The sequence below is a fragment of the Seriola dumerili genome, unplaced genomic scaffold, assembly GCF_002260705.1.
Source record: "Seriola dumerili isolate Sdu_G_001 unplaced genomic scaffold, Sdu_1.0 BDQW01000226.1, whole genome shotgun sequence".
Lineage (NCBI taxonomy): Eukaryota > Metazoa > Chordata > Actinopteri > Carangiformes > Carangidae > Seriola > Seriola dumerili.
In genome coordinates this window covers 4424183-4448550 of record NW_019174481.1, presented here as the reverse complement: position 1 = coordinate 4448550, position 24368 = coordinate 4424183, and the positions used below count along the sequence as shown (strand labels likewise).

Here is a 24368-nt window from a genome sequence, read left to right as displayed (position 1 = left end):
GCTCGGTTCTTTCATTAAACAGAAAAATGTAAACGACAAATCTACAAGATCTGCTCTGAGAGTGGACTGTGTAATCCCACTCAGGTTCAGCTCCTTCAGCCAATCATGTTTTTCTGTGGGAGTTTCTCTATCGTGGAACATCCTACCAACCAAAACAGGGAACTGTACCTCCTACCACACCTTCACCTCACTGTCTCAAGGCCTGGCTTTTGAACAATCAGACATCAACCTATTAATCTTAATAGAACATTACTAATTTTACTGTTGTTACTTACGTGCTGCTAACTTTTCCCATGTCTTTTACCTTTTGCCGTGAGGGTCGTATGTATGCATGTATGTATGTATGTATGTATGTATGTATGTATGTATGTATTTATGTATGCATGCATGGAATACTTATCAGTATTTCAATAACAACCTGATAAGTTCTCTTATATTTATGTCTTACATTTCAGTATTGCATGTTTTATAACTCTATGCTGCATGATGTGTTTGTCGGGCATATAATACCACTTTAACAACTTATGACTGCATCCGTTAACATTTTAGTGAGATCAACATATTGATCACTCTGTTTTATGTATAACTACTGTTTATTGCTGCTCTGAAAACATAACAGGAATACTCCAAATACCTGATCATAACCAGAATATTCATTGCCATGTAAAAGCATCCAATGTGAGTTTGAGCCAGAATGAAAAATACCAGAACCCTAAAACTGTAGCAGCTAAATGGAATTCATTGAATTTTATTATTTACTCCAGAGCTTTTCTTCTACTGTGACACTGGTGGAGAAAATAATTACTATCGAAGGTATCTGTTTCATTCTTCTACGATGTCCTTCATAGTTTTGAACACTGTTGGACAAAGGGTTAACTGTAAGTGAAGCATCAGTGACTACAGATCATAATGAGACTAGCATCCTGATGACAGCAGCTCTGTGTGATCCATATGTATGACAGTGAAGCCTAAATCCCTATTCATATTCTCCTTGATCTCACCAAGCCTATCGATATAAGGCACTAAGCACGCAGGAAATGATTGAGCTCTGAGCTGGGCATCTCTCCCTCCTCTCTCTGCCAACAGACTGTCACTGTTTGGGCAAACTCCAGTTACTCATGATGACTCCATCCTTCCTTTTATCCATCCATCCCCCTCTCTTTTAACGCCTTTGATATGATGTGACACCAGCCGAGGCAAATAACATAAATTCCCCGGCTTTCTCCCATTTGTCTCTATTACACTCAAGCTAGTTTTGTGAGCTGCATAAAGATAGATATGTTCTTACTCATTGGAAAATTTTTTTTGCAAATGAGCGTGTTGTTCAAAATGTTGTTGTTCACCTCGTTCTTCGGGTGAATCGGCATGTTTTCCCATCATTGGCTAACAGGTCAGCTCCAGCAGGAATGTGATACAGGAAGAAAAGGTCAGTTTCCATTGATTGTTAAATCACTCCTCTGTTTGAGAGGGACATGATTGAGATGGTAAGACACTGACTGCTCCTGGCTTACAGTAAATATCCTTCTTCTGGACTCAGCTATACTGTATGCCAGACAACGTTCACTTTGCCCACGAGTCAGCAGTTTGTATGTGTGCATGTGTGCCAGTGTGTGTGTGTGTGTGTGTGTGTGTGTGTGTGTGTGTGTGTGTGTGTGTGTGTGTGTGTGTGTGGCACCAATATTTTGGCCTCTAGTAACCAGATGAGAAGTTACTTGGAACAGTGTGAATGTCCTCCTCTTCTCTCAGCTTCTCTATCTGTCTGTCTGCCTGTTTGTTTGTTTGCCTCTCTGTCTGCATAGCTGGCGTCAGTCTCAAGGAGATCCTCCTTCTCTTTCCCGCTCTCTTTTTGTGGGTAGAGCTGGCAGACACTGGCAGATTTTTCTCCTTGAATAGCTGTTTTTATCTCTTTCTCCTTCCCTCTGTCCCTCCGTCTCTTCCTCCTTCTATCTCCCCGGCTGAATGACTGTCTGGACTTTTTTTCGGAGGGAGGCTCCAGAGAACTGATGTTGAGATATTTTGTGAGCACTATCTATGAACTCATACATTTTAAGATTTGTGGTCATAGTTAAAATAATAACCTCGCTCCTGGCTGTGTTTGTGCCCTGACTTACATTATGCTGCACCGCAAAATTAACAAGTGAACTTTTGATATGGAGGTGTATCACTAGGTTTAGGGAGATTGGTGTTTTTGCAGATGGTGGCCTTGGAGACTACGGGGTGGGGGATGCCGAAGGGACCCTCGGCCCGCGTATGCAACCGAGACAGGGAGACAGACGGGGGCAGGGAGAGCTTTGTGCACCAGCCCTTTCCCACACTCCCTTTCACCTTTTGTTGTATGGCAGCACCAGGGCTCTCTGACATGACGAATCGCTCTGCCTGCTTAACGGAGACGGTGGAAGTAGGAAAGTAAGAGTGGAGTGAAGTGGAATGATGTGTGTGTATATGTGTGTGTGTGTGTGTGTGTGTGTGTGTGCAGTCTTGTCCTTTAATCTTGGTGCCCGAAATCAACCTCAGCCTCCCATCCCTTGTCCTGCAATTCTCTGCTCTTCTGTCACCGGTCTGGAGCAGAGGAGTCGAGGTTTCAATGCTTCGAGCACTAGTTGGGCGGATTCCGCAGCGGATGAGCCAGACACAGACACACACACTAACACACTCACGCACATGCTCATATACACACTAATGCCTCTGCCCAAATGCCAGCACCAAGCTGTTGCCCATAAAGCGTTCAGGCTGTCACAATAGAGACATTACCACATGAGTGAGTGGCTTTGAATAGGGCTAAGGGTGTGTGTGTATATAGAGTGTGGTGGCTATGGGGGGAGGTCCTGGCAAGACAGACGACCCTGTCATCACCTCTGCCCCTTGTCAAACAAGCGATCGCCGCCGATGGCACATGTATGCAACACACACACACACTTTGCACACACTCCTGCCGCGCTTGCCTGTTGCGCTTATCCAAGTTTGTGACTGTCCTCTATTTTCTTATACGGAGGCATTCTGAGTATGTATACAATGCGGTTGTGTGTTTGTGAGAGAAAAAGAAAGAGAGGTGGTGTGGCTGGTTAGTGGAGCAATACAGAGAAAGTGAATAGCTGACCAAGCCAGGCCAGGCAGGGTGAAGGGTGAGAATGTAGAGGTCGAGAAGAGGAGGGAAAACGAATGAAAAAGACATTCTTTTCAAAACGAGTTAAAGGCTAGGAAGAGATCAGTACTTCCAAGTGGAAATAAGTCCTGTGACACAGAGGCAGATGGAGACAGAGTTATGTGTATAAGGGCATAAGGAAACACACGACACATTTCAAATGTTTGTTGTAGGCTACTGTCACTCAGCTCTGACTGTGGATTGTTGCTGCATGTGTTTGTGTATGTGTGTGTGTGTGTGTGTGTCTAGCCTTGAAATGTCATTATGCAAAAGCAGCGCTTTACACTGGCAAGATCACTCTTCCACAAGGCATGCAGGATGTGTGTTTGGGTGCATGCATGTGTGTGTGTGTGTGTGTGTGTGTGTGTGTGTGTGTGTGTAGAGGGAATGACAAGGGTTTAAGGGGCCATGTCACGCTGTCACTGCTGGAATGCATGACAGCAATGTTTTGTCGCCGTACGGATGAATGCAGCGTCATGGCAGCAGAAGAAGAAGGAGGAGAAGAAAGAAAGAAAGAAAAAGGAGGAAGGGGTGAGAAGAATAAGGAGGAGAAGAAAAAAGGACTAGTATTTTTTTTCTCTTCCCCCCACACTCAATGAGGAAATTAGGTCATCCAAGTAAAGCCATTGCAGGGAACAAATCATCATCATAATTGGACCCTTAACAAATCTGTGGAGGTGGCTGCTTCACACACATGCACACACACACACACACACACACAAAAAAAAAAAAAAAACCCCACAAAAGCTGATACACACTTCTATAGCTACACACATGGCCGGGAGGGTCTAAAACAGAATTTCAGAATAAATCAGGGTATGTTTGACAGTTTTATAGCTCTTTCAGGAGCTTCATTTGGGACAGAAGCGTGATAGAAGAACGTTACTCGTGGTAAATATAATTGTGGTCATGATCCTTCCATAAATCACCGCGTGGTTAGATCACATTTGCCTCCTAGCTACAGCAGGGGGAAAAAAACCCCAGTGCATCAGGTGACCTAAAGGGGTCTCTTTCAGTTTTGCTTGGCATTCACGATGAGAAAAATGCTAATTTAGATATGAAAATAGGCTCTAATCTCAACCAATTCATACCCAAAACCACACACCAAAATGTATGTGTAGATGTTAGAATTAAAGGAACAGTCCAACGTTTTGAGAACTACTCTCATTCTCTTTCTTGCTAACCAGCAGCTGGTTAGCTTAGCTTAGCGTAAAGACTGGAAACAGGTGTTGAAAGCTAACCTGGCTCTGTCCAAACAAAATTCAGCACCTCTCTATCTTATAAATTATATCTTTGTTTAATTCACCCAAAAACCAACAGAGCCAGTTTCAATCTTGTCCAGTCCTGTCCGCATGAACCGTTGCTGGTTTTCAGAGTGATGTCATTGTCATTGCTTATAACAGATGGAGACACTGAGACAGGAGGGATGAGAAGGAGAATATTCTGTGTGTGAACACAAACTCACGTGCTAACACTCGAGCACTTGAGCGAGAGAGGCAACATGTCCCTCTTTAGAGGCATCTTCTCCCGTCAGGGGCAGCGGTTTCGCCACATGAGCCCTGTCAGTCGGCTGCGTTAAAGAAGTGGAAGATTGAGAGGTTGACCTTGCACACTCTCAGCTTTTCCTGGCACATTTCATATGACAGGCTGCACACATTATTTATTCATGTTTAAAGACAGCCTGCTCAAGATGTACCAACAGCCACATTCACATTCTTGACGTCCAAACTGCAGTCAAATACAATGTAATATAAGCTGAATAAATCTCCATAAAGTGTTAGATTGGAATCTGTTGTGCATGTCAGCGCTGTCTTCTTCTGGTAGCATCTGCAGGAACCATATCAACAACTGGGCAAAGACAGAGAGAGGCGAGCCGAAGCTGACACTAATCCAGTAATTGCCATGTGCCCATGTCGCTTATCAAAATAATTGACAGTATTTTCTACAGTAAGATGGAAGTGTTTATCCTGGTGTTACTCAGACTATCGACTGTGGATCCAAACAACTGTGGATCAGTAATGAGGTGGCTGGTTTTGTTATGGGTTGTTCAACGCAAGAATGCAGTTCTGGGTAAACCCAAGAAAACACTGAGGAATCACCTGGATGTTGTCATGTAATTTAATATAGGCATAATGTGAGTAAAAATTCCAAAAATAATAAATATCTGTGCTTTAGGTGGAGGTCTTGGTTAAATTGTCAGCGGTTGCACTTGTCTCTGACAGTGCCACTGCTTCTGAGGCTGGATGGGTTACACAAATATTTGAAGTCAAATGACTTCATTAAGTTAGACAATAGATCACACTCATCTTTACTATACCTGCATTTCCTTTCAAATGACTGGGCTTTATAGAGTTAGAGTTAGAGAATTAGGATCATCTAATCCCATAAGAGGTTTGGTTCTGCTGTGACATTTATAGCCTATTATTAAATTTGAAGCTCCATTGTGCACTGTTTTCAGTTTAGGATGTCTTTGGATGAGATTACAACATTTTGATTATGTCATTGAAGCACTCACAATATAATTTGTTGTTGTTTTCAGTATTTTAAAAACTAATTTTATTTTTTTATTTTTTATTTTGCAGTGTAACCCGGTGCAAGGAGTCTCCAAACAGCGCTGTCGTACCACCCCAGAGCCAGGCGTTCTGATTGACAGGACTTGGCTGACTGTGGACCCTCCTTCCCAGCGTCTCCTCCTCTCCTATCCTCTCTCTCTCTCTCTCTCTCTCTCTCTCTCTCTCTCTCTCTCTCTCTCCCTCTCCTCAATCGCAAGGCTGCGCTCACCGACTCGACACCGCCAACAGGGATGCAGCGAGGGCGCAGCGCAGCCTGAAAATGGCACCACCACGCGTCCTGTGGATCTATCCATCTCTTTCCCTCCTGTCTTCCCTGCTTCTTTTTCACGCGTTGTCGCCGTGCCGGGCCTTAAGGAATTACCCGGAGAATGAAGGTGGGTGTCCGTGGCGTGCGTTGTGTGAACCTTAAGTGGAGAGAGATAGATGACTTGGTTGTTGCGCGGATGTGTGTTTGGCGGACGAGGAGCCCCCCGATCCCGCGGTTCCACTTGCCGGGGGAAGGAGCGGAGCGGAGCGGCGGAGACTCCCGTTAAGTGCTCGGCTCGGTTATGAATCATGCATTAAGAAAAGCGGAGAGAGAGAGAGAGAGTGAGAGAGAGAGAGAAAGAGAGAGAGAGAGAGAGAGAGGGGAAACAGTTCGTCACGTTTCTCTTTCTCGAGCATACTGACATTAAATTTGTATGACATATACACACGGGCAGCCCTGCCATGCTGAAGATAGAGGAGCCTGATGTAGACATTTCACTTTCTGACATCGGGGGCGGAAAAAAAGCTTCTCCACATCGTATTTATCTGTGGAACTATTCTTCTCGCATCAAAGTAGCCTAACTTATAATGATTATCCCAAAACAACATTGACATCCCTTTCAAAATCCTTCTTAATTATAGATATCTTCATTATAACTGATAGATGTTTTTTTTCTTCTGCCTCAGTCTGCAAATGAGGAGCAGCAATTACATTAAATTTGTCACAGCTCCTCTCCAGTTATTGTATTAACATCGATGCTCGGCCTGAAATCAGCCGATGCATTTACTTACTAACTACTCCTGACTGCGTGGTGGGCTGAAACATGGGAGCTGGGAGCTTGTTTTAATGGGGAAGATGAAGTTGCTCTGAACAGAGAAAAGCACACAACATTGTGTGTATTCAGAATAACTGGTATGTGGAGCTGGCTGTTAGAAAAGTGGGAGAGTGTGTTGTGGCTGTTTTTGTGCTTGTTGGATGTCAGAGGAGTCTGGACTGGAGATGATGCAGCTGTGACTTGATTGTCATTGTGGGAATTGTTTCATTCAGTGTTCACCAAAAGCTCCAGTCAGTGCTGGCTCCATCCCTGTCAGCAGCTGCATGATTTGCCTTTCATTGATATTTTCTTTGTCTCTTTCTCACTCACTCTCCCACACAGACACACACACACACACACACACACACACACACAAATCAACTCCAGGCTTACACAGGAAAGATTAAACAGTCAAATGAATCACATCAAACACACGTGCACACACACACACACACACACACACACACACACACACACTCACAATGACAGGCCACACTCAGGTTTGACAGGACCTCCCGTCTCTAGCTGACTTAACAGTATATAAACTGTGATGTACGTACATCGCGCTGAATGTATGTCACAGCCCCGAGGAGTTCACACAGAACAAAAGCTCTGGAGGATAGACAAGCAGTGAGAGAGAGAGAGAGAGAGAGAGAGAGAGAGGAGAAGGAGGAGTGTTTTAACAGCAGGAGACAATGCATGTGAGGGAGACACAAACACACTGTTAAAATATTCATTAAAATGAGCATGAATGATGAAACCAACTGGAAGCCAAAGGAAACTCCTGTTGATTTAGATAAACACAAAGGGGGCATCTGTGAGTTTTGGTGCGTGTGTGTGTGTGTGTGTGTGTGTGTGTGTGTGTGTGTGTGTGTGTGTGTGTGTGTGTGTGGATCATGATCAATTTGAGATTATTTGAGGTGGCTGACAGGTCAAATGGTTCCTCATCTCTAATACATTTTTTAAAGAATTTGCCAGCCACTATGTGTGTGCGTGTGTGTGTGTGTGTGTCTGTGTGTTGACTTCTGTGGGTGAGTCACTTAGTGTTTCATCCTCTGGTCATTTCTCTGTCCTGCTGTTTCTGACTATTGGTCTAATTGGCAACTTTATGCCCACTGCCCGACGTGTGTGTGTGTGTGTGTGTAGAGGCTGTGTGCATGTTCCCCATTGGGACAGTAATCCAATGAAGCCATTTTTGTCTGCCGCCCTATGCTCTGCTTTTACCTTTCGGCCTGCCAGTTTTCCTGCTGTGACTGCACGCTTTGCTGAGGGATTGCTCTTCTTTGTGCCTGTGTGTGTGTGTGTGTGTGTGTGTGTGTGTGTGTGTGCATGCGTGCGCATGCGTGCATGTGTGTGTGTATACCTTGCGTTTGTCTATGAGTGTGCATATTCTCCACCCACGCATCTCGGCAGTCATGTTATTCCAGGAAATCCTCCCTCTGAGTCTGTCTAGTAGCAGAAGCGAGGCTGTCATAAATGGAGAGATGCAGGTCTCAAGGCTCAATTAAGAACACAGTCTCTTTGATAGAGCTGATAGTGTTAGCGGGAAAATAGTGTTAAGCTGTCAACAAGCTTAGTTTACAACCAGAGCTATTGATCTGCTCCAAAATTGTTGGCATTTAGAAGAAACACAGTTATGAGGGTGGACTGAGGGTGCTTTGGAAGAAATGAGAGAATTGTTTGAAATTGCTGCTAAGTGTGGACTAGGGAACACAATCCGCGAGTGGATATGGAATCATTCATAAGTTGCTGCGATGAAGAGCATCCTCTGAAGGCCTTTGTCATCAACAGTTAAGGGAGGAAGAGGAGTGGATGAGTTTTTGGTGCACCAGCAGAGGGAGCCCAACACACAATGAGTCTGAACCCTGAGGGCACACTGATGTAACAGCTGGGTGGATGCTCACAGGTCTCCCTGTTGTCCTGCTGTCCTCGCCGCCCCTTCGCCACTCACCGTCTGTATCCTCTCTAACGCATAGGAGCGATACATGTGCGCTCTTTATCTGGTGTTTCTTTGCTCCTTCTCCTCCCTTTATTTTCTTACTGCTCTTTTCTTGTGCAGAATCATCCCGGGGAGCGGAGCAGACTACCACTCCTTTCTATTTTTGTGTCTTCCCCACTGTCTCTAAATATACCTCCTCAATCCGTAGAAAAAAGTAGAAGCGCGATCGGAGCTTTACGCCTCCTTCCAACGCAGCTGGATGTTGATTAGAGTGTACTAATGGAGGCAAATGAATGATTTAATTCCAAATTCTGCCTGAAATCTGCGTGCACATGATATACAATTGAATTAATAAGGGTGAGGGAGGAGAAAAACAACAGAACATGGAAAAAAATGTGACTCAACTGTGGTTTTATACGATAGTCTCAAGGTTTCCTGTAATCTGTAATTGGTCTTGAAACTAAACATTAAGTTTTTTTATTGGATTGGCCTGAGGGTGCCGGGGGGGGAACTGCTGTATTCGTTAGGTGAACATGAGGGTGAGCAGTGAGGCAAGCATATGTAAAGCATGCCCTCTACTTACACACACACACACACACACACACACACTCCCGTACACACACATCTTATGATTCGCACAAGATCCTGACTGTGGTAAAATGTTGGGTTAAAGGTCGCCTCTGGTTTAATTGCTTTAATCTATAATGGTTGCTTGTAGTTATCGGCAGAGCCATACCTCACAAAGTGTGTGTGTGTGTGTGTGTGTGTGTGAGACAGAGAGAGAGAGAGAGAGTCTGAGATATTGCTCTGCTCCCATGTAACAACCATGACCTTGGACAGAGCAGGATATAGATCTCCGCTCTCATCAGAGAGACAGCAAGTGGAAGCACCCTCCTGTTTTTCTTTGCTACCTCCTCAACTCCGATCCATCTCTAATCCCCTTCTTTCATATCTGCCCTCCTCTATTTTCTATCAGCCTCCCTCCTGGCGTCCGATCCTCTCTCCTTGGTTGTCGTCTTCTTCTCTTTCCCTCTCTCTCTGGCTCGTCCTCCCACATCCAACAGTTGGACAGGAGCCGTGAGCCACTGTATGATTTCTGTAATGAGGTTGAGCCCCTATATCTGCTTAACACAGGCCCATACACAAGCACATATGTGTGTGTGTGTGTGTGTGTGCACATGCACACACTCGTCCTGAAGTAATGTATGGCTGGGGGGCAGTTTGGTGGTCTTGGTCCAGAGAATAGTGTCACGTATTCCCGGGGCTGGCTGATAGATGGGGTTATAAATACAGCTCAGTGACAGAGAATGATTCTGCTGTGAGGGCTTCACCTCATGGATTCATTGTGTGCGCATGTGTGTTGGTGACAGAGAGCGAGAGAGTGAAAAGGAGAGAGAACGAGAGAGTGAGAGAGGCAGGAAGAGTGAAATTATAAATAAAAGGCAGATCCACAAGAGAGAATCTGAGACAAAACAGAAGTGATGATGAAAAAAGGAACAAAGAAAGAGACGAAGTTGTAGACAAACTGAATAACCCAACCCTTTCTCTGTGCTCTGGTGAGCAGAGAACCCATAACAGCACCCACAGAGCCATTGTGCCGTAGTCAGTGGTTGCTAAATATGGTTTTATATTCAGCACCACCTATTCAAATTCATTTAATTCAGTATTTTTTTCTTTCTGTTTTTGTGTTTTCAAGGGAGCTTAAATTCAGTGTGAAGTATATTCTTTCTCCTCAAGACATAGATGAGAAATTTGATACTACTCTCACGTTTGTCTGACAAATATGAAGCTACAGCGAGGGGCTGGTTAATCTAGTTCATATAAAGACTGGAAATGGGGAAACATCTAGCCCAGCACCTTTAAAGCTCACTAAATGAACACGTTACGTCTCGTCTGTTTAATTGGTGCACAAACCAATATCTAAAAATGACTATTTGTGGTTTTAGCAGGGGTTGCTGGTGGTTATTTGTCATTGTTGTGAGGTTTTCCGGAAGTCAATACATTCAACAAACAAGATATAATGTGTTAATCAGTGAGTTTTACAAACGCCAGCCTCTATGCTAACCTAAGCTAACTGTCTCCTTGCTGTGGCTTCATTTACCAGACTGCAGTGTGGATGTCCTCAGCTAACTCGGCAAGAGAGCAAATTAGTTAATTCCTTGTGATGTCGAACTATTCCTTAATAAAAATGAATGTGGAATCAAACAAAACCATCTGGAATATATTCAAGCATTTATTTATGTATATGTATAAATAAAGTTTTTCTTTTTTTTGATGTGAACAAATGTAAACAAAGCCTGAGCTAAAATGAGCCACACTACAGCCACAAGTACAGACTCCTCTTACTTATTTAATGTCTTACTTTTTGGAGTGTAACGAATGTAATGTTGTAGACCGTGTGTGTTTTAATTTGTTTTACATCTCTCTACAAGAAAACAACGGGTTTTCAGCTTAACACATTATTTCAGTTCCTTTCGTAAGGGTGAACATGTGTGTGTCTTAACCAGCCAGAACTTGGAACAGTTTTTAGGCTTGGACGATTCCCGTCAAATGCAGAGTTCATTAATGTCAAAGGCAGTCTTCCCTCAGTGTGTGATGTCTGATGGCTGCAGTGAAGTTTGGTTATAAGTGCTCCCTGCGCCCCCCGACTCCCCTCCTCCACCACCACAATGTCTGCTGACCCCTTCCCCCTCTGAACAAGCCCTTAACTGCTGGTCAAATCACTGATCACTGGGCCTTGACCACTGTCTATACGCCACCCTGGAACGAACACACACACACACACACACACACACACACAAACCAATTCTCCTTTCCCTCTCACTGCCCCTCCTCACTCACATACACCACCCAACCCTGCACCCCCTGTCCTGACCTTTAATTTGGCTAAATTGAATTTGGTTGTTTTCTTACCTCCACCCCTCTCTCTCTCTCTCTCTCTCTCTCTCTCTCTCTCTCGCTTTCTGTTTTTCTTTTGTTGTTTGCTCTGCGGGCTTGGCTCGTGCCACGACTGTGAAAGGCTGCATTAGACAGCCTTACAAACAAACAGCAGAGGGATTTGGGTCAGCCGTAGATATAGTATGTTTGCTGACCATTGGTCCAATCTTTTCTCTGCTGATTAACGTCTGTGAGGGTGTTATAAGCACAAAAACACCTGAGAACTTGGTAGCTTGAATTTAAGTGTCAGAAGGTATTCATACATGCCATTCATATCTTTAACAGTGACCAAGATCTTTCCTCAACCATTACCAAAGTAGTTGCCTAAACTTAGCCAAATGTAAAGTATCCAATCAGAAAACACTCCTAATAACTTTCTAACAGCTATTTTTTAACAGTTTAAAATATTTTGGTTGAGGGATTTTTGTCTGCATGTGTCTTCTGGACATTTTCTTGAGATAAGGGAAGAGTGTATGTTATCAATGCATGGATATTAGCTGAATCCTGTGATGGTTTGCCAAACAGAGCCAAGCTAGCAAACATTTGTCTGTTGTTTTGGGGTTGTTTTGTTTAAGCATAATTCCCCCATGAGTTTTCCTGCAATACATCCTCTCCCCTCATCCTTTTTAGCTCCAGCATTTCGCCAGTTAAGCTTGTTACGTCTCTCTGCTTACTACTTGATGGTGTCCACATCACTGCAGATTGGTTTAAGTTTGATTCGATGGCGGCAGGGAGGGCAGACAGACAAGTTGCTAGACAGACAATTACTGCAGGTGTGTGGCACCGACAGGTACTGAGGTCTGTGTGTGTGTGTGTGTGTGTGTGTGTGTGTGTGTGTGTGTGTGTGTGTGTGTGTGTGTGTATTTATGTTATATATGTGTGTATCAACAGTAGCAGCCTGTCTAAGCACACTTTTATCTGACATGTGATTTCCTATCCGTCTCCACTGCCGTGGCTCACTCCTGAGATTCCAGGCCAATTTACCCTCCTGTGACCAACCACTGTGTGACAGCCCTGTATGTGTGTGTGTGTGTGTGTGTGTGTGTGTGCTCTTGTCCCATCAGGAGGAATGTCTTAAGAACCAACAGAGCACAAAAAAGGTGAAGAAAAGCCAAAAAGGAGAGACACACACACACACACACACACACACACACGAGGGGGGGGGTTTAGGGAAAGACAACCCTGCAGAATTATCTGTCCTGTATTTTACTCCGGGAAAATAAAAGCTTCCTCTGTCACTGCTCATTCACTCCCCTCAATCCTCACTAGCTCTTTTAACAGTTCTTTAAATTAGTTGTAGGATGCATCACAGTTTGGGCGTAATGTGGAGGCACATGTGCATGTTTCTGAACTCTCAAGAGCTCTGCTTTGTGTGTGTGTGTGTGTGTGTTGCTCTTTGTCCTTGATGAGTTTTTGGCATACTAGTGGAAGAGTCTTATTAAAAAAAACAAGTGTCCGGATCTGACTGGTTGTCACAGTTCAACACTGTAAGCATTCAACCAGCATGCACAGACAAACCCATACACGTACACAGACATGCGTATGCAAACACTAGCGCGCACGCACACACACACACACACACACACACGCACACTCAAGAGCCTCTTCAAGCGACAAACTAGGGCAGTGCTCCTGTCATAGTCTGTCAGAATGGCATCTTTTCTGTTCTGCTAGTGTTACCAGTGTATATGAAATAGCAGAGTAGGCTAATGTACCTTCTGTCAAAAGTGGGTGGGGGGGTGGGGGGTCCAAAAAAAATAAAAAAAATAAAGCAAGCTCATCGAGGTACAGTTCATCACATACAGCACGTGAATATTTTCATTTTGGTTTGGTTTTGCGCACCATCTGCCTTTCGAGCAGTTTTTCAGAGCATTTTTTCAAGGCTTTAGAGAATAAGGTTTTTTAAATAAACCATGCACATTCCTTTTTAAAAATCAGTTCACTAAAGCAGCTGAGCTTTGCAGCACTCGTCACATTTCCTTCCTACTTGTGACTGCAGTGTAGAAGACAACTCATCTGTTATCTTCACTTATCTTTACCTGAAATTGGGTTAGATTTATCTCACATTGAGTCTGGCTTATTTATGAAAATTCATAGAAATACAGTGAGAACTTCTGATAAGTGAAGTAGATGTATTTTCTTGTTTGTCCTGCGTAATTTTTCTATATAGGATTTGCTTGGTTAATCTGAGCAGTCTCCCTCTTTGTATCAGTTATGTGAGAGAATATTGCACAGAGATAGATGATTAGAAACAGAGCGAAGTGATGACAGCCGGTTTGTAAATTTCTTCTTGTTTTGATCGAGACATGAAGACTTTGATTAAAGCTGACTTGATCTGACAATTTTCTGCATCGTTCATCACAACATTCGGAACCACTTTACAATAAAACTACCCTTATAAAATATTTATAAATGGTTTATAATTAGGTTATCAGTTCAGTTGTTAACACTTTATAAATCATAAATAAACAATCAAAAACAAGATATAACACAGTTTTCATACACTGATGCAGGTTCACTATTCGGCAAGATCCAGTTAATTCTTACTACTCATTAAATTTACTAATGAGTTACTACCATTTATAACTGGTAAATGGAACCTTATTATAAAGTGTAAAACCCATCACCGTTTATTAACGAGTTACCAGTTATAAATAATAGTAAGTCATTAATAAATGGTGATGTGTTTTACACTTTACAATAAGGCACGCTTTTGCCAGTTACAAATGTTTTTTGACCATTAAAATGCTGACAGTGGTTAATTGCTAGTAACTTAACAAATATGTGATGAAGCAGCAGGTACAAATGCTGGATGATGGAGAAAACAAAGAAAGCTCAGTAACTAATGAGATATGAGGCTTAACAGTACAGAGAAATATGGGCTCATTATTTGGCAAGCAACAGGTCACTGTTGGCCTTTTTATGTAATGTTTTACAACATCTTATAAATGATTTATAAAATGTTAACAAGCTAATTAATAAAATAGTTATAAACCATTCATAAATACTTTATAAGGGGAGTCTTATTGTAAAGTACTACCCATTCATACCAATGTCTCATACATATTTCATTGGTGTAAGTATTTATGATTCAACATATGTACTGAATGGCCAAATATGCCAATCAAGCAACAGCAAGTGGCACATCACAGTTTATTTTTACGGCGCTTCACACATTCGTTGTAAAGTAGCTAATGTTGTAAGTGTCCCCATTTGCAAATCACTGATTAAACAGATTCTGTGGAATATATAGTATCACATTGATAATTATATGGAATAGAGAGCAATTGCATGTCTCTGTATAGATGATTGATGATTTGACTCCCCAACATTCCTACCACTCTGTTATTTCTGTTCCAGTCGAGGGTTTGCCCACTTTGGTTTCTGCTGAAATAAATGCAGCTGCATTCATTGCTCTGGTGTATTTTGACTTCTCCATCATTAAGGTAGATAATGGAAGAGGGAAGCAACAAACGATAACCAATTAGTCAGTGTCGTACGTGCACATCAGTGTATACATCACCATTTTAATGTTAATGACACATATGCACACACAGATATGGATCAGTAGCCTCAGTGTTGTGTTTATATGCCACATGATGCCATTTATTTCTCTGCGCGTCGCACTGCCATATTTCATTTTCTTAAAACAGGGATGAGCGCTTCTGCGTTTACATGCACAAACACGTTTAAGTGATATTCCAAAAACCTGATCATGACCAGCACCTTAGTGTCTATAAAAATACTCACAGTGTTGTTAGAGCTGTGAATGATTATATTTCAGAGCTGATTTGTCAATTTAATTATACTTCTATCAACTTTGTTTTTCACTTTAAGGGCAAATGATATACAGTTATTATTTTTGTTATACTTTCATTCACAGTTTTTATAATTTAATTTGTGTAAGTCAGACGACTGATGATCCAGACACTTAACTACCACTTAGCCATGCATGTCAATACGTAATTGAATTTTTTTCATGTGTTTCAGAGAATCAGCTTTTAGCATCAGTGGGCTGCTCCTGTCTATCACTCATTTGTACAGCTATAGGCTACTGTGTAATTATACGGATCGAGGCTACTTAATATAACCGATTTTAATCTGTGTAATTTAGTCCAGCCCGAAGTGGAATTTAATTTTGTGTGTGTTGAAATGTAGAGGATCAACATAATATTTCTCTGATCAGAATGGAAAGCATTGGAACTGAATCAAAGAAGAATTGGGATTAGAATTTAATTTAAGTCCATTGAATTATTCTTAGAAACATTTTACAGACAGCTACCACACTTGAAGAAAAATAACATTTTTACTGTGAAATCATGCCAGATTTCACCTCATCTAACCCCCCCAAAAACTGCACTGAAAAGTGAAATTGAAGTATTGTACACTGGGATAGGCCTGCTTCAGGGAAAAGACGCCGTCCAGACACAAAAAGAGAAAATCTGAAGTATGAATACAAATGCAGTGTTGTTATAAAAACCCTTTCTCTAAATGCACATGCCCTGAAATGCAGTGACATCTGATCTATAAGTATAACTATCAATTATGACGGACAACCTATCTCACATTTGTATGGTAAAACAAACCATAGGATAGGATCGGGAGGATATACAGTAACAGAGAACTTCAATAAAATGAGCAGAGCATGAGGGCGCAGATGGAAAGAGAAAACTAGAAGAAAAAAAGACGGACTGAGAGCCTCTGGTGGTTTGTGGATGAGTGGAGAGAGGACTGATGAAAAGACAGCGAGAGAGAAAGTGTAGCAGTCTTGGTACGACACCAGTTTCTTCCTAAAGTTCAGAGCTCAACTCTTCCCACTCCTTCATCCTGCTCTCCATCGGCCCGTTTGTTGCCCTGACAACACTCTCACTCATTGAACTACACTCTCAGTGGAGTGGAAGCTGGGGAAGCTCTGTGTGTGTGGTGCTACTAATACTGAGATATTGGGTGTGTATGTGTCTGTGTGTACTTGTGCGCGGTTGTATATTGGAGCAGAGTAAGTTATCTTGAGGAAAGCTTTGCAAGCTGCAAGGCTTTGTTTTACTAAAGCAGGCTGTTAGCCTCTTTTGTTGTCTTAAAGAAGAGATTTCAGTCTCAGTAGTACTGTGTCTCTGATGAATACAAAGGAACAGTTCAACATTTTGAGAAATACGCTTGCTTTTTTTTATAGCGAGTTAGAGGAGATGATTAACCTCACTGTCTTTTTAAATATGACGTATTAGCAGGAGATGGTTAGCCTAGCTTAGCATGAAGACTGGAAACAGGGGCAAACAGTTAACCGGCTGACCTGCACCTAGGCTAGTTGTTCCCCTCTGATTTCAGTCTTTATGCTAAGCTAAGCTAAAATAACCAGCATACAGACATGAGAGTGGTATCTAATTAATAAATCATAATAGCTCTCAGCAAGAAATTAAAGTTTTTTCCTGAAAAATGTAGAACATTTTCTTTATTGATGAAAGAAATATTGTATCCATATTTTGTGGATATGGATGCATAGATTTTATGTTGTTTTTTTTTAATGTAGTCATTTTTTATGTGTTTGTCTTTTGTAATTTATAATTTTTTTTTTAATCTATGTGTGATCATGTTGTTTTGTTTGTTGTAAGAGTTGCACAGAGACAAATTCCAAGCAACTGTGTTGACATGGCAATAAAGTAATTTGAAAGTAATTTGAATTTGAAAGTGATAGTACACTTTGTATTTACAACTCACATTATAAAAAGTAAGAGTATTGCAACTTCTTATAATTTTATTATTTATTATTATATTCTTATTACTTTTTAATATCATGTCCTACTCACTTTCTATTACTGAAAGATGTTCTTTCACGAGAGGTTCTGTAAAGTGGATTACTGTAAAGTGTAGCTGTCAGCATTTTCAAAGCAGGTTATCGGGTGTTGAGGGACATAAAACCTCAGTGAAAATTGGTTTAAACTGACTGGGACCTTTAAAAGAAAATCTTATATTTAACATCATGAAGAAATAAAAACAATGAAGACTATACATGCAGGATCAGCATGTTGAAGGTGGTGTCAGCAAAGCCCTTCATTATCTACCAAGTCCACTGATTCATTTAATATTTTTCTATTCTGAGTAGAAAAGATCTTAAGAGCTCATTATGCAGTCACATATTGTACTCTATATTGAGTCTGTGTGGTGGTCTTATTGTGCAGTCTTTTCTTTTTGTGGCACTGGCACCATCTTAAAGTGTGTGTTTGTTAGTTTTGTGTGTGAGTGTGAGTGTGTGTAAGCATCTCGGTCTCTTTGTGTGCCAATCTGGCTGTTGGCAGCGCCGTTTGATTCTTGGCAGGTGGATCACAGCTTCTTGCAGCCCAGCTGAAGCAGTGTATGCCGACCAGAGAGACAGAGAGAGAGAGAGAGAGAGAGAGAGAGAGAGAGAGGAGAGAGAGAGCAGCAGAGAGACAAAAACAGACAGAGAAGGAGAGAGAAAAAGAGAGGAAGACAGAGAGAGACAGACACCCCAGAGGGAGGAAATGGGAGTGAGAAGAAAAATAGACAGACACAGAAGGAGATGGAGAGACAAAGAGATTGAAAAATGTTTTGTCATTTCTGCACGCGGTTGTGTAAGTAGGCGCAGTTTCAGTGGTTTACTGTATTTGTACAAGAATCTCTGATGTACAATTTCACACCCTCCACCCCCTTTTTCCTCCTCATCTTTCATTCTCAAAATGTAAACCTCACAGTTTGGTGCTTAAAATCAATAAGACAGCGTGTCTCTGTGTAACCCAACAACTCTCACAGTAATCAGGTCACATGTGCCTGTGTATAGATCTGTGCATTTAAGTCCTCTGATGAAATCTCAGGAAATATTGTCCATGTGTGATTTTTTTTTGTGTGGTATTTTTAGATAGAAACGCAGGGGAAAGCCATGTTTGTATACAGATTTTTTTGTTTTGTTTTGTTTCCGCTGTTGTCACTGAGTGCTCAAATTTGTAAGGTGCTCCACTGTGAGTATGAGATGTCATGTTTAGCTGCTCATCAACCTGGAGATCGTGTATATGTGTGTGTGTGTGTGTGTGTGTGTGTGTGTGTGTGTGTGTGTGTGTGTGTGTGTGTGTGTGTGTGGGTCTGAATGTGTGTAGATGTGGGTAAATGTGTGTGTGTAAGAGAGAGACTTGTCATTAGACCGAACATGAGCCTGGCCTGAGTGACCTAGTGATGAGCTTGGTGTTTTTGTTCCGGGCCAAAGCCGGCCTGGCCCAGGCTTAAATTTCACACACGCACACATGCACACACGCACACACACACAATTTAGCCAATTCCCCTGAGAAAGAGAAGAGGGAGAGGGAGATAGGGTGAGAGCATCATTTGTTTGGGGGAGAAATGTATTTTCATAATTTCTCTGTTTTCAGCCTCTCTTTGACAACAGACACACAACACATATAGCACACACGAACACACACACACACACACACATATATGTATATAGCCTATATGCATACTGGCTGTGTCAGCACACAGGAAGCTATAGCTAATACATAATTGATGAGTCTAGTCATTGATTACAAGTGATAAGTGGTATTGACAGGAGGTGTGAGGAGGAGAGAAAAAGTGTCAATGTGTAGGTTTATGTATGTGTGTGTTTTCCCAGTGGGCTGGAAAATGGCTTTAGAATATGTAATGGCTTCCGTAACACTTTGGCTTACTAGACAGTTCTGTAAGGGAAGTTTCCGCCTAATGAGTGAATCCACATGCAAAAAAATGTCTTAAAGTAGCTATTTGTAAGTCTTGCTATTGCTACATTGCCAACGTTAGCATTAACAGCTGTTTACTCACTAAGTCTAGAAGAAACGTTGCAAGTTCAGCATCAAACTTTATTCCTTTACTCGGCAAGTAATGTGTCCAGTGGTGGTAAGGAACTGTTTTGTTTTGTTTCTGCTGCAGTTAGCATGCTAACCAACTAGCCCTGACCCGTCTCCTCACTTTCCAGTAAAATAGTCACTATAGTGTCCAGTCTGCCCTGAAGATGTAGCACCGATCAGCGGACGCATTATAAACTTTTTTCTTGTAAAAGCAATGATGGCTGAGTATTTTACGGCTTAGCTCTAGGGGTGTCCAACCTGGCAGATAGTTTTGGTTTTATTAGAAATCTCTCCTTTGAGATTTCTGCCTCAATCCACAATACAACAGGGGGTTGGAATTTAATTTATGGTGCTCACAATTTTGGAAAATAGCTCGACATTTTGGGAAGTGTGTTTCAACTTCAGTCCTAATGGTTTATTGAAGCCCACTTGATAAACATAAAGAGAAAAGAGGAAAAAGCAGAAAGAGCGGAAGCAACAGAGAGAACATTATTAAGATGAGATCAGAACACACAGTCACACACAAGGCCAGCGCGTACGTTACTAGCTAACTACTACGTACATTGTGTGAAAGAGAGTGAATATAATGCGATTGTTCAGCAGCCACATATGTGTGAATAACATGCTACCAACAACATCTATACTATAAGGACCTCCTTCCTTGGTGGAAAGAAGTTCCGGTGCAAAATGATCACATTGAGACCTGTGTGTTTTCAAAAGTAAGCAGGACAATATTTCTGGAAAGACACACTAGAGCTGAATCTCAGTGAAACTTTTTACTATTTTAAGCACAAAAATATTGCGTTCACCCCCCACCGTACCCTCCAAATATCAGCAGAAAAATAAAACCAAAACTATCTCTCAGCCTAGATAAGACTGAAGGGAAGTGATTTTAAAAACGACCAGGTTGTACTCACTTGTACCCCTCGTGAAAAACATGAGAAGGTACGACAGTAAGTCAGAGTCACAGAGAATATAATTGGCATAATTGGCTGTATGTGAAACAGACGATTGTACAACGTTTCACAAACCTGTTGATAGGTACTTCTTTTATCTCTGAGCAGAAATATGAGAGTGTGTGTGAGAATGTGAGTGTGTGTGTGTGTGCACGCTCTCTGTCGGGCCCTGAAATCACATATTATTATACTATTATGGCCTATTTCTGTACGCCACTCAAATGCTCATGAACTGAGGAAAGCAGTCTAAATGGTCTTTAGTTTCTCTGAATACACACATGGGCTGGAGGCTGCCTCTGACCTTTTGCTGCTCAACATCTCTCCTCCACTGTTTCTGTCTCATCCCTCTCATTTAATCTCTCTCTCTCTCTCACCTCGGCTCTGCTGTGCAGCCTCTCTCTCTGCTTCATTACACCAAGTGCACTATTTTGTAGCTGTTTTCTCACGCAGGCGCTGCTGTGTGGGTGCAGGCGCACCCAGACACGCGCAGATATGCGTGCCATTACATGCGCATACACATATATACACACACTAATGCAGCATGACATGCCTCCCTGCTGTCATGGTGTGCTGAGCGGAGGAGAACGGCTGGGATTCAGTTAGGGTTGATGAACAGCATGAGTGCGAGAGGAAGAGAAAGAGAGGGGAAGCCAGGAAAAGAGGAGGTCGGACCAATTTTACAGTTCCTTTGTTATACCTACAGGCAGTATGGATACACAGAGGGGATTGTAAACAGGCACTTTGTACCTCTTTCAATTGAGTGATTAGTCTCATTTGCATTCAGGAGGGCAAACTCTGTTTTCTTCTTACTTTGGAATAGTTTTTCCAGGTCACCGCTGGTACCTTATAAAAATCAGAGGTGCTGTTTTAAAGTGATGCAGTCATTTTCAATTGTGTCAGGTCAGTGACTCGGGATGTCTGATCTGAGATCTGTGGATTGACAGCACAGGTTCAAAGATTTCAATAGCGGGAGGATCACCTTAGGAGAGCTACGATGTGTGTGTGATTGAGAGAGAGAGAAGAAAGAGAGAAGCAGCAGTCTCTGCAGATGGATACTGATTAAATATTGATGGTCAGCGGTGTTGAAGGCATGATTAGGACCTGACTGAGCCAAGCCTCAACAAGCACACACACACATACACACTAACAAATGACACACATGCGCACACAGGTGGAGAACCTTGCTCCAGAGTCTGAGCAGGTTTTCATTATGCCTCCCGCTGGTCAACCTGCCACCTTCTTCTCCTCACTTTTCATTCTCAGCTTCCTGCATCCTCCCTCCACTTCCTCCTGTCACACAGGAGATCGCACACAGGAAACGTGCAATACGAATCATATGTGCATTCATCCTACTTTTGCACTTTGTCCTAGATGACATTCTCCTCTTAAAGTGATATATTCCAACAAGATGTTTTTTCTAGTTGTGGTATTAAACACTTTTTAGGCTGGAAAATTGTTGTAAAATGCTTGTAGAAAGGGTTGTTTCATCTAAATGACAGAAACACGTTTTCTCACTTTCACTGTCACTGTCACTGACTTATTATGTCATCCAGCCATGGAGATAGTTTTAGTTTTATGTCCCCAGGTTTTGAGATATCAATCTCCAGAACTAATGTCTGGATAATCCACAGACTGTGTTGTCAGCAGTTTTTAAAGGGACTATTTCTTCAGTGGAGTTGTATGAGAAGTGTTCAGAGAAAAGGAATTTCCGGAGTAAATGGGACAAGATAGAAGTTACAGCTCAATTTGTTTACCTGCATTTTTCTTTCATTCTTTGAGCACCACAAACGGGATTCAATTTCCCTCCACTGTGTTTGGCTGGCAGCAATCCCAGAGAGTTATACGTTTAAAAAAAAAAAAAAAAGGCTGTATACATAAGGCAGGTAAGAAAATGTGTTTTTTGAAAATTGGGTGAATTGGCCCTTTGAAAGAAAACATGGATCGGAGTGATCTTGGATTCAAAGTGTTCACAATGGATTTCAATTGTGACTCTATTTTGGAGAAATGTGAAATGTTAACAAAAACCTCTCAAATCCCTCTCCTGCTCTGAAATCCGGTTCCAGCCAATGACTGGGCTTGGATAAAATGGTTCTGACCATCATAACAGCTTGAGGTGCACAGTCCAACACATGTGTCTGCTCGTGGGCCTGGCAGGGTGATGAGAATGAGACAAAAGCATTATTCTCACAAAAAAAAAAACATATCAGATGTTTTATTCATCCCGAAGACATGCCAATATCGAAATCCATTTTACCCACTTTTAATACGTACAACTTGAACACAGTCTCCTTTCTCCCTCAACAACACAACCCTCAAAACAAACATTTTTCAGGCCTATGGAGCTCGAGAGGTTGATACTCAAAAGAGAGAGCGGTATTGGGTGGAGAAAATGTAAATGTAACTGTAAAATATACTCTTGCCTTAGTGTCTTGATGCCGTTTCACTGACTGACTTTGTGTCCCCTTGAACCATAGCAGCTGCAGCACAACCACAGTAATGTTAAAGTTGAAATTGTAGGCTTACCACTGCTTGTGATGCCACTGCTATTGTACTGCAGCACAACAAAAGACACCTTTGTATAAAACATGAAAACATCTCGGAGTCTCTTTTATATGGATGGCAGAGGGAGGTTTACAACATGATGTTATGAGATGCATTCAATTTCCTCACACTGCATATCATAAACATTATCGTGACTTTAAGGAAACGGAGACTGAGAAATGAAACGTGACTCGCAGTCTCTTCAGTATGTGTAAGTTGACGTTTTTGTTCTCTGTGTTCTTGCAGTTACGTTGCTGGACTCCATGTCAGCTCTGGCCGACCTGGGCTGGGAGGCTTACCCTAATGAGGGGGTGAGTATATGCAGCACGCACACGCACACTAACACACACACACACACACACACACACACACACACACACACACACACACACACACACACACACACACACACACACAGAAAAACAAACAAAAAACATCCTCTCTTTATGCCGGAGCTGGCAGCAAAAGTATAAATCTGATCACAACTAGCAGGTCATGTTGACATGTTTTATTTTCAGGGAACAGGCAGGGACTCAGAGCTAGCAGCAGCACTGGAGCGTGTGTTTTAGAGAGCACTGGGTTCTTGAGCGCTCCTTGCTAAATCGGGAGTCTGCAGGGGGAATTTACAAATTATTTCTGCTGCGCTGAAAACGCTGTGGCACTGGAGCCTCCATTTCTTACGGGTTGTGATTTTTTTGGGTGATGGAGTGAAGGGACAGTGTGGAGGGGTAAATATTCTTACGTAAGAGGACACTGGTGTGTACATGTTGGTGTCGTTTCCATGTATGCGGGGGTTACGCAACTAGCCTTTTACATGTATAGGGACCAGGGGAGTCTGGAGTGCAGCCAGCACGAATCAGGAAATGACAACAGAGAAGTGAGAGGAGAAGAAGAGGGTGAGAGCGCGGAGAGGAAGAATGACAAAGTTGATTCAATAAAGAAGTAAGAGCGGGTTCTGTACGTCACTCTAGCAGTAGAGCTGTTGAATGGCGCTGAATTAATTCTATTTCCCCTTGAGTCACGCACTTCCTCTCCACCATTCAGCATCGGTGTGTTAAATTGCAGGATGCCACACGCGGTTTCATGGTTGTGCGCAGCAGACAAGAGGCAGCTGAAGTGAGCAGCGCTAAGCAAGGTTGTTTTCTCAAGCAATCAAGGGTATCAGGTTCACATATTTGAAATGCTCCGATTGTGTGGCCATATTGTGGATGTTTGTGTATGTTCGTTTTGTCTCCACTGAGGTCCTTATAGAAAAGCAGAATGTGTTCCATCTGTGGCTAAGCCAAACGGTTCAATCTAATTTTGAAAACCAGAGTACACAAGTTAGTCTTATTGAAAATATGGTTCAGTTTGGGGTGGCTTAATCATGGCCCGGAAAAGCACATGTGTTGTTAGT

At 42.2% G+C, this 24368-nt stretch overlaps 1 protein-coding gene across 1 annotated transcript in view; it reads left to right on the top strand.

Annotated features, from left to right (window-relative positions):
• The first annotated feature begins 5974 nt into the window (after nt 1-5974).
• The window catches only part of LOC111228752 (ephrin type-A receptor 3-like), a 103528-nt gene continuing 85134 nt past the window's right edge, over nt 5975-24368 (top strand). Inside the window, exons 1-2 of the mRNA XM_022754774.1 lie at nt 5975-6089; nt 23219-23283. Coding sequence (XP_022610495.1) covers nt 5975-6089; nt 23219-23283 — 180 coding nt within the window. The remainder of the gene's footprint in view (nt 6090-23218; nt 23284-24368) is intronic.